The 11,794-nt window shown below is 40.6% G+C and overlaps 1 protein-coding gene across 1 annotated transcript in view; it reads right to left on the bottom strand.

Moving 5' to 3' along the window:
- Positions 1-249: 249 nt before the first annotated feature.
- LOC145428459 (E3 SUMO-protein ligase ZBED1-like) overlaps positions 250-11,794 on the bottom strand; it is a 65,575-nt gene continuing 54,030 nt past the window's right edge. The window contains exon 3 of the mRNA XM_080300676.1: positions 250-294. Within this exon, the coding sequence (XP_080156802.1) occupies positions 250-294 (45 nt within the window). The remainder of the gene's footprint in view (positions 295-11,794) is intronic.

Here is an 11,794-nt window from a genome sequence, read left to right as displayed (position 1 = left end):
TTATGAGAGCTTCGTGGTCATCTTTTATTGAGTTTAACCTGTCTGAGATATTTGTCCTGTCATCAAAGACCGAACCCAGCATCTTATTATTCTGCAAAAGTTCATTGTTTTCTTTTGTTAGATCCTCGATCCATTTCTTATTGACTGTATGGAGTTTTTTGAAGTAGTCAAGCTCAGTTTTAAGCTTTTCAACCTCATCGATCATTGGATGCAGTCTGTGGTCGAACTGTCTGGCATATGTTTCAATACCTAATCACAGATGATGAGGACGAAGTCGAAGTCCTGCAAGGACTGCTGGAAACAGCAAAAGAAAAGGTGGTACGTCAGGAATTTCACAACAGCCAAGTTGTTGAATTATTATTGAAACGCCACAAAGAGGAAAAAAATAAGATGCAGCAATTTTACGAGGAAAATACTAAAAAAAACTCGAAGACAAAGCCAATGCTGCAGACAGAAAGTTAGAAAAGCTCATAGAAATGTATGATTCCAAAATAGAAAAGCTTGAGAGAACAGTAAAAAATAGTAGAGGTGTGGCCGTCAATGCGGTTAAAGAACGCGAGGAACAACATCAATCCTCGCAGTGTTGGATTGAGGGTCTTTTGTCGCGTAATACAAAGTTACAGGACCAAAATGAATTGATGGATAAAACCGTGAAAGAATTAACAGATGAGAAAGATCAAATGGGCAAAGTAATAGACAACCAAAAGGCCCAGAATATGGAGATCAAACGGAAATGTCAGAGTAATATTAGAGCTCTGGCCTTGGAAAAGAAAATGAAGGCTATGGTCGAAGATGAAGTTGATTCTTTGAAAAAGAAAAATGAAGACCTAAGAAAGGCCCTAAGCACAGAGCAGGAAAACCACAGAAAGACAGCAGAATATGCATCTTCTTTTTGTTTTCATATTTTAATCTATATTTAATTGTTTTGTGGTTTGCAGTGTTTTGTGTTGTTTCACTTTAAATTTGTAAAAGGAAAAAGCTGAAAATTTAAATAGTTAAAACTTGAAATGTGAATAGTTGATTTTTGTATTATATGATTTATTTATTACATTTTATGTGAAGTGAATAAAAAGTATATTTACGGTGGCCCCTACAGACAAAGCACATACAAACTTCAAATCACGTATGAACTCTGAAGCACGTACAAACCCTGAAGCACGTACAAACTCCAAAACACGTAAAAACTCTGAAGCACGTAAAAACTCAAAACACGTACAAAAGACAACAGAAGTGCTCCAGGATGCTAGGCGCAGTGTTGAGCTTTTGTTACCTAGTGGCTACACAAGCCAGCAAGTACCAACGACCGGATTTGGTGTGTGGTAGTAACAGGTAAATGAACTTTTTTTTTAAATTATTTGAATATATATGAGTGCGTGTGTATAAATACACAAACAATACACACATGCTTTTAATTGTGTAATTTAAGTGATCTAGTAGCTCTGCTTTGGAAGTTCAGTTCATGCTAGAAATGTGTTTTGAAGTTTGTACGTGTTTTGTCTCTAGGGGCCACCGCATATATTTATATATAAACATATATGAATAAAACCACTTTTTTTTACGCTAGTAATTCCTTTTGTGCATAATTTTATATTATTGTTAATAATAATTTAATTAAAGCAACAAAACAACCCGAAGAGCCGGTTTGGAGCTGAAAGAGCCAGCTCTTTTTAGTGAGCCCAACCAAAAGAGCCGGATCTCTAAAAAGAGCCGGAAATCCCATCACTATTAGGGTGGGTTAGGTTAGGGGAATGGAAATTCCTCCCTGCACAAGGAGGGCAGGAGTAGGTGCACGCTCCGCACCATGACCCTTCCCGAGACCCGCCATCCCATCTACCGTATCCGGCAATCCCCAGGTCCGAATTGAGGTAAGTACCGTCCTTTTCTTTTTCAGGTTCAGGTAAGTACCAAATTATGTTTAATTTTACCAAAGTTGTGTTTTATTTGTCCTGTTTTTTTAGGTTTCTAACTGTGTTTTAATAAAATTTGTCTTTGCTCAATGAATTTAGTCTCTGTGTCATTTTTAATTCCAATTTTTAGGCTTTTAAACTGTTTTTATCCATAAATTATCCAATTTTTAGGTTATAAATTTATGATATTCCAATTTTTAGGCCAGTAAATCAATATGTAAATGAAAAAACATCAAAAGAACCCCCCCCCCCCAAAAAAAACAAAAACAAACTAAAACAACAAACAAAAACACTTTTTAGCGCTGACGCATGGCTGTAGCTACGTTTCGGCTGGGCTGTGCCTTCTTCAGGCTGTGCACATGCGTCGCTGGCCAAATTAAAATGAAGAAACTCTTCTCTGCCCCTCCTTTTATAGTGTGCTGTGTCTCCTCCCACTCTTGGGATTTCTGTTTTATTGGGGGTTTTTTTGTTCAGTATCTTTAATGTTTGTCCTGTGTTAGCTTAGGCTTTTTTTGTTTTTATTATTTTTCTGGCACCTCCTTCTGTAATGTCCTTTCCATTATCCATCCTTATTTTTCTATTGTTATGGCACCCCCTTCTTATTTGTCCTTTCCGTTAATTTTTTCGTGATTTTGTTCCTTTCCTGTGATTGTCCTATTCGTCCTGCTCTGTCCTTGTTATGAGATCCTCCGTGACCTTTTGTGCTATGTTGCGTTTTATTGTGTTGTCAAGTGGAATTTGTGCACACTTTCCCGAGGTTTCTTCCCATCATCTGGCACCTGGGAGTTTTTCCTTGTCTTCCTAGAGAGCCAGCTTGGCCTGGGTCAGGAGCTCTATCACAGCAAAACAACAACAAAAAAAAAAGACTTTTATGAAAGAACGACTTGAATTTTGTGTTATTTAAAAACACGTATTTAATTATTATTCAGTGTTGTGTGTGATAGCAAACTGCCAGCCTTAAACCTGAAAAAAACTCACGATTTTATAGAACTAGACAATGCATTTCCTGAAGAAAATGTCAATGTAATGATTATTTATTAATACGTTTTGTATTCAGTATTTAGTTTTATAAAGTAAATGCTGACCACACAAGTTTCCTTCTGGATTAATAAAGTTTTAAAAAAATATCTGTAAAGTGTTATGAAATATAAAAATGTTTTTGTTGAGAATATGTCCACACAAAATAATTAAATAGGGCATTTTCTGTTATTTAACAGAGGTTTTCTGTTTTATAATTACACTGCAGTTTGGACGATGAGCTTCTGGAACGTTTTTAGGCATTTGTTCACATTTTGCAATTTAAGCCCCAAGAAACAAAGATTTTCTTCTTTTATTCCAGCAGCACTCCATTATCATGTACACTGTAAAATCTAACATTGTGTTTAATTAAAAAATGTAAGGATATACTAAACTCAATTTTTATCAGTTTGTTTAAATAAGTTACCAGTAGTTTTTATTCAAAAAGCTGATCAACCCAGTTTGAGTTGTCTTGAATTGGAAAAACTAAGTAAGCTAGAAATTTTGCTTCTCAGTGCAGGCTTTTAAAAGATATGGTTTGAAAATGCCATGTCACTGCTATCCTCCTCACTTTGCACAGATCAGTCTGCATGTTCATGGCACCCACATTTTTTTATTGCATTAGTTTGAGCAAACCTGGGTTCAGATGGAGCAGCTTGAGCTCAAGAGATAATTTCTGTGATTTTTTGCGTGATACTCTGGCTTGGAAGTAAACTGTTTTTGTACCTTCTTTCAGTTTAGAACCACGTTTTGAACTTGCTAGCTAGCCAGCTTGTTAGCCTAGCATTAGCCTAGCGTTGCTGCTGCTTCTCAGCTCATGTTACGTAGAAAATTAACCCCACAACTTTAAAATTCATTAAAAAATTGATATATATGTTCGCTTCCGTGACTTTTTGATGGGTGAAGCAATGTAAGGGAAATTATGTCTTTTCTGTTTTTCTAATTTAAGCTTGAGTTGAATGTCTTTCACTCTAGATTTTAGATGACCTATCTCTTATACTTCATTGCCAGCCTTTTCGATAATTTGGTTCACTGGTCCAATGAGCTCCTGTCTTTGTTTGAATAAAGCAAAAGACTTTACCATACCATTGTACTTCTTTTGAAACTATTCCAGCTCCCGTTTTTTATCTAGTAAAGCTGTCTCTAGATATTTGCATCTGGTACATAGACAGTTCAGCTGTTTTTCAAGAAACTCCTTTGTTATTCCAACAAAGGGGATGCCTTCCACACCGTCTATGCATTTCTTTTTCAAGTTGAGGAACATATCCCTAAATTTCACCTTTTCTTTTCCCTGAAGTGAACTGCATGTGGAAATGCCTTTCCAAAGGACAAAATGCACTTTACAGTTCTTCTTGGAAGTAGTGCTCTTTCTTCTCCAGCCAATTAGCTTTGTGTATAAATTTTTCTCTTTGCTTTATTGTGGAGCGCAGTTTCTCTTCCAGCGCCACCTTTTCAGCCAGTGCTTGATTGTGTGCCTTTTTTACTTTATACCTGTCCACTGCTGTCTTTCTGTGGTTTTCCTGCTCTGTGCTTAGGGCCTTTTTGACGTCTTCAATTTTCTTTTTCAAAGAATCAACTTCGTCTTCAAGCATAGCCTTCATTTTCTTTTCCAAGGCCAGAGCTCTAATATTACTCTGGCATTTCTGCTTGATCGCCATATTCTGGGCCTTTTGGTCGTCTATCACTTTGCCCATTTGACCTTTCTCCTCTGTTAATTCTTTCATGTTTTTAACCATAAATTCATTTTCGTCTTGTACCTGTGTATTACGCGACAAAACACCGTCAATCCAACACTGCGAGGATTGACGTTCTTCCTCGCGTTCCTTAACCGCATTGACGGTCACACCTCTACTATTTTTTACTGCCGTCTGCAGCTTTTCTATTTTGGAGTCATACATGTTGATCACCTCTTCTAACTTCCTGTCTGCAGCATTTGCTTTGTTTTCCAGTTTTTTAGTATTTTCCTGGTAAAACTGCTGCATCTTATTTTTTTCCTCTTTGTGGCGTTTCAATAATAATTCAACAACTTGGCTGTTGTGAAATTGCTGACGTGCCACCTGTTTCCAGCAGTCCTTGCAGGACTTGGACTTCGTCCTCGTGTTTTTCTTTAAGCTCAGCCAGAGTTTTCTCCGTCTCTGCGCGGAACTTTACCAGAGCTTCGTGGTCATCTTTTATCGAGTCCAACCTGTCTGCGATGTTTGTCCTGTCATCCAAGACCGAACCCAGCAGCTTATTATTCTGCAAAAGTTCATTGTTTTCTTTTGTTAGATCCTCGATCCGTTTCTTATTGACTGTATGCAGGTTTTTGAAGTAGTCAAGCTCAGTTTTGAGCTTTTCAACCTCGTCGATCATTGGCTGCAGTCTTTGCTCGAACTGTCTGGCATATGTTTCTTTTTCTTTTTCACTTTTTTTAACCATTGTTTTCGAGAAATTAACATTTCTGTCTTTGTTAGGTTTCGAAGTCATTTCTGCTTTTTTATGTGCTGTATCACTCCAACAAAACGATAGCTTAATGAATTCCCTTTGACAGCTGTCCTCTATTTATAGACTTGAACATCAAAGGATGAAAGGACTGTCACTATGACATCACCACGTTCTGTGACGTAACAGGGCTTTGGAGCGTGATGTCACGGGGGTGGGCGTGGAAAGGATTTTGGGGGTCTAAACAAAGCGTGTCTTTTTTTAAAAACTTTATTTAACAAACAATGAGTATACAACATACGAACAGATGAAGTATACAACAGAACATGAACACAAAAAGCCAAGGGTGAAAGAAAAAGGTAACAATTATAAGAATACACGCAAAAATTCACATACATATATTGTTGTGAGAGCCTTTTTGTTGGTGCAGTCTGATATTGATTGTATGTGCATGTGCACATCCTTAAAATAATGACAGAAATATGGTGTTTTGTTAGTAAACTTACATTTATGGATAAAAAATTTAGCTAAAAGTATTAAGAAATTTATCATAAAAAACATTTCTCATACTTCTTGGGGAACTTAAAGAAACAGAATAAAACATTTTCCCATCGTAAAGAAAACTCCCTTAAAATATGGACAATAACAAAGCTGCTAAATTCCTTCCAGAATCTCTGTGTAAAAGAACAGTACCAAAAAAGATGTGTCACCGTTTCTGGATGATCCCCACAGAAAGTACAATTAGTATTTATGTCCCTTTTAAATTTGACCATGTAGTGACTGGCTGGATAACATGTATGTCGAATTTTAAAAGAGACTTCTTTCACCTTATTTACAATCAAATATTTATGGGGGACCATCCAGACTGTCTTCCGCTTGATATCTGGAACACTGATTGGAAAATTATATAGTGCAATAAAGTCGTTGTAAGTAAGTAGTTGTCCCTCTTTACTAACCAGCTGAGCCACCAATAGGATCCCATTTTGGAGCCAAGTTTCCAGGAAAAGTGATTTATTTTTCTATAAAATATCTCTGTTGTTCCAGATAAGGTATTTGTGAGGTGAGAAGTTGTGTTTATAAATGAGGGTCCACGCTAAGAGGACCTGCTTATGGAAGGATGAAAGCTTTACAGGGACTTTCTCAACATTGTAATTACAATTTCAAATAAAAGTAAAGCCACCAAAACGAGAGAAAATGTGGTATGGTATAAAGTTCCAGATAGAGGTAGGGTTTTAAGAAAATGTTTGGCCCAATTAATTTTGAAAGTGTTATTTAAAGTAGAAAAGTCTAAGACGTTAAGCCCACCTGATTCGTACTTATTCATCACAACAGTTTTTCTAATATAGTGCGTACGGTTTTTCCATATAAAATTAAAGAGCATACGGTCAATATCTTTACTACTTTTCTTATCCAGATGTAAGGAGAGAGCAGCATATGTTCATCGGGATATCCCTTCAGCTTTAGTAATTAACACTCTACCTTTCAAAGACAAGTCCCTTGTTCCAAGATGGCGCCGCCGCGTATGGATGCCCCGGTGCTTCAGTGCGTTACTTCTGTTTTGTTTTTGTGCATAACTTCTGTGTCTGGGCACTCCTCTGGATATTCTTACACTAGAGAAGAGCTTCTTAACTACAGGACTACAACACCTGTGGATTTACTTCCAATATTTGTCGCATCTGCGGCAGATTTACTGCAGACTCTGATCAGGAAAGTGAGACGCCGAAAGCGAGGAAAGCGAGCCGGCGCACTCGTGCGTCTGAGGAGACGCGGACTGCGAACTGCTCTTCCTGGGATCTTCCTTTCCAACGTACGCTCACTCAGGAATGAGATGGACGAGCTGGCCCTGATGAGAAGCATGAACAGAGACGTTGCCTCCTCCTGTGTCTTGTGTTTTACGGAGTCGTGGCTCTGTGAGGACATCCCGGACAGCGCGCTCAAGCTGGAGGGCTTTCATCTGCTGCGCGCGGACCGGCAGGCCTCTCTCTCTGGTAAGACCACAGGTGGACGTGTCTGCTTCTACATTAATAGTGGCTGGTGCACAGATGTAACAGTGATTGCTCAGCACTGCTCTTCCTCTCTGGAATACCTTTTTATTCACTGCAAACCGTTTTATTCTCCGCGGGAGTTTGCTTCATTCATCTTGGCCGCTGTTTACATCCCGCCAGATGCGGATGCGCAGGCAGCTCAGTGCGCACTCGCGGAGCAGATACTGCACATGGAGCGGACATTCCCGGACTCTCTCATCATTGCTCTTGGGGACTTTTACAACACCCCCCTCCTCACCCCACACAAAAGAGGATTTCACACCACCTCCTCCCACCACAACCCTTCATATTCATGAAGCAGATGCGAGGAAGCAGTTTAAGAGTCTGAATGCTCGGAAAGCTCCCGGCCCAGACGGTGTGTCTCGTCTACTGGACGCAGCCGGAGGGTTCACTTGGTTGTTTGCTCTCAATAGAAGCTGAGCGCGTCTCCGTGTCTGTGCTGGTAAACGATACTGAGTCCCAGTGCTCAGTAAACTGTACACCTGACCGTTATTCTCCCACTGAATCCGGTGTGTCCACGGTCCAACACGTGCTCAACACGATGGTGCTGACCGGTGCCCAAACACACCAGAACACCAAATAAGTAAAATAACACAAACACGAACTTCTCCATGGCTCGTCGGGATGGCAACTGCTCCAAAAGTGACACATGAAATAGGCTGACATTTGAGTTTGACACGGGAGGTGAGGGGGTGTTTTGAATATGCTTGACTCCGTCACGAGGTTGCGCACAGCATCACCGGCAAGGGGGCTTGGTTTGAGAGGTTTTTGGCATCTGTGATGTGATTTACAACCATCCACCCATGTACAGCAAGAAGCCGCACTCACAACCGTGGGCATCAGCAAGTTGGTGAAATTTAAACAAAACAAAACAGCATTCCATCTGAAACTCTCTTATTGTACCCAAAATACAAATTTTAGTGATTACATGTGGCTTCATTAATTATGTTCAAACGGATGAATACATAACGCAAGTAATAACTTTATGATCAGTCAGTGAATGAAGGAGCTCAAGAGTGCAAATATAGTTGCAATAAAGTGACAAATATGCCCTTTTATGTCAAACAAAGACCGAAATAAGTGGCATCAGTGTGAGGATGAGAATGAGCGATCCAACCTCACACTGCAGATATCAGGGCAAAGCACAGTGGGGGGGTTGCAGTCTTCTTGGCTGGACCTTCTTCTGCAGTGTGTGATCTTCTAGGAGAGTCTTCATGCAGCATGCCTGCCAGTGTGGTCCACACTGCTTCTCTGTCAGTCTTGGGCACACTGCGTAGGTCTTTAAAACGTGGGTCCAGTGCAGTTGCGATCTGGAGCCATGCATAGTTGGTATGTTCCTGGCGGGAAGCAAGGTCTTCCTTAAACTTCTCTTTAAACCTCACCACATATGCAGGGTCCTCATCAGTTACTTCCATGACACGGCGCAGGTGGCAGAAGGCTGGTAGAACTACAGAGCAGGAGACGTAGGCCTCTCCTCCCAGCAGTTCAGTCACATATCTGCAGTGGAATACACACACACACACACACACACACACACAGAGAGATAAGACAGCAAATTAAAAAAAGCTTTTTAATACTAGGTAATATTAATAAAATATTTGATTTCATTTATTTTTTAAATAAGACATTTTCATAATAACAAAACTGATTTAAGATGTATGTTTGATACATTTAATCTAAACCTACAATTATGGTCACAATGACAGGCTCACCTGCAGGGCTCTAGAAGTGTCTCCAGTCTCTGGAGTTTGTCCCACTCTGGAGGCGTCAGGAGGACAAGTTTATGCTTTTGTTTATCCAGAGTCGCGGTTACTGCAGTTTGGTTGCGGATCAAGCGCTTCACCATCTCCAGCGTGGAGTTCCAGCGCGTAGGCACGTCCTGGGCCAACGGCTCCTGCTTGCGCCCCAGTGACACCTGCTCTGCGTTCAGCTCTGCTGTGTTTGCTGGGCTGTGCTTAAAATGGCCAACAATTTTGCGGCATTTGGCCAGCGCAGTGACAAAGCCACTGTCTGCGAGACTCACTGTGATGCATCTCTGTAGAATGTGCGCGGTACACGGCATGTGATTGAATGGCATGATGCGAGCCGCGGCGATCATATTGCGCGCACTGTCCGTGCCTACTGTTGTCACCTTCTCCTCAATTCTCCACCTGCGAGCAACAGTCTGGAACTGCTCTGCACAAGCCTCCGCAAAGTGCCGCTCTTCCGTTTTCATTATAGTCAGCGCAAAGGATGTCAGACCCCAGGCTTCAGTGATTAAATGCGCAGTAACTCCCAGGTAATTGTCATTACTCAATGATGTCCAGTGGTCTCCTGTCAGAGCCACGCATTCTGTGTGAACTAAAGCCTCTTCTTTTTTCTTTTTCTCCGTTTCATACAGTTCGTGGATTCGAATTGTTATTGTGCTTCTCGCTGGGGGCTTGTAGGACGCGTCCTGAGATGCAACCTTTAAAACATCCGCAAAGCCCTTGTCCTCCACAATGCTTAGCGGTCTGCAGTCCTTTGCTATCCATTTGGCTATATTGTCGGTCAGTTTGTCCAAAGAAGACTTACCGAGTGGCCTGCGTTCACTAAGAGTGGTCTGACGCAGGCCGGGTGAAGCTGCTGCCCCGACAAACGCGTGTTTGGCATTAAGGTGGTATTTTAAGGTCGAATTTGAACGGTGAAATTGAAACTCTTTACTACAGTGAGTGCAAATTACAACGCGTTTGTTTATTGTCCCATCTATGTTCTTCTTGTATTTAAATTCCCCATCCAGAAGGCCATCCGCTTCCTGCTTCTCCATTTTCAGTGGCGCGGTAAACAAATCAAGTGGAATTATGGGAGCGACTTATCTGCGTGTTGCGCTAAATAGTTAAATATTCTAACGTAATTAATTCCAAAATTTAATTATCGCAATTAACGCGTTAATTTCGACAGCTATAAATATAATATAATATAATATAATATAATATAATATATCATGTTGCTATTTAATGTTTTTTGTTCGTGTTGCAGCTGCTCTGTGAGCCAAGCTTTCGTTGTCTAAATTCAATGGCAATATATCTCTGCACCACACGATGGCGATAGATTCTCACAGACAGTCTGTGCTCTGCTTCCGCCACCAGTCATCTTTAAATCTTTTTTTTAATTCAATGAAACCTTTATTTAACTGTCCATCTCGCGGCATTACTTAAAAAAAATCATATTTAAATACAAAGAAGATTAAATACATGAACGACAGTAAATTGATAAAATAAGAGCAAATAAATATATTTACAAATGATAGCAACATCAATGGAATAAAAGCATGAACAGCAGCAGAAGGAGAAAGAGGCCTGTATCTACATTATTACTCTGGCAGCTCTCAGTCTCCATACAGACAGGACACGTTGCAGCGTAATTGCAGACAGGTGCGTGGGCCTGAGCTCCGCCCAGGCAGAATGACGAGTGGAAGAAAGCAGCAACACAATAAACATATGTAGCCTTGCGGAGCCGGCCGGGCAGACACCGAGACAGAGTGCAACGATTTTATACGTGACAACATACACAAAAAAACACACACAACAAAAATCAGAATGTGTTTGTGATTTGGATTTTTATTTAAAGGTGAAACCTTTTTTCTTTTCTTGTTTTGCCAGATTAGACATTTTGATTCATTTCATTTAGTTTTTTTGTTTTACTTTGATGCTATAATAGATGTTTTTAAAATGTAGTCATATTTAATACTATATTGCATCATGGCAAAACAACAGTCTCCTCAAGCTGCTTTATACTGTAAGGTAAAAACACTACAGTAAAAGCCAGAAAACCCCAACAATCCAATGATCCCCTTTGAGCAAGCACTGGGCGACAGTGGGGAGGAAAAACTCCCTTTAGGAAGAAACCTCCGGCAGAACCAGGCTCAAGAAGGGGCGGCCATCTGCTGCGACCGGTTGGGGGTGGGTGGGCAATCTCAGTCCACGAGGGCCGGTGTCCCTGCAGGTTTTAGATGTGTCCTCGAACCAACACAGCTGATTTAAACGGCTAAATTAGCTCCTCAACATGTCCTGAAGTTCTCCAGAGGCCTGGTAACGAACTAATCATGTGATTCAGGTGTGTTGAGCCAAGGTGAGATCTAAAACCTGCAGGGACACCGGCCCTCGTGGACTGAGAATGCCCACCCATGATATAGGGAGACAAGATGAAGTATACTTCTAATGGCCTATTTTAGCAGTTAATTTTTAACAATCAACTGGTGGTAATCCATCATCAGAATTGAGGAAAGGTGGTGTTGATGGAGACTCTACAGGAGGATTCACTGGGGAAGCCATACCTGCACTTCTGCCAGGGTGTCTTGGACGTACCTGAATAAATGTAGTTTTCCCTGGAAGTGGACGAGGATTAATCTGAGACGGAGTCTCCTCAGAACATCTCCCCATCATG

Source organism: Astatotilapia calliptera, chromosome 4 (assembly GCF_964374335.1).
Source record: "Astatotilapia calliptera chromosome 4, fAstCal68.1, whole genome shotgun sequence".
Classification (NCBI taxonomy): domain Eukaryota; kingdom Metazoa; phylum Chordata; class Actinopteri; order Cichliformes; family Cichlidae; genus Astatotilapia; species Astatotilapia calliptera.
Note: the sequence above shows the minus strand (reverse complement) of the source record. Positions and strands in the feature narration are given on the sequence as shown.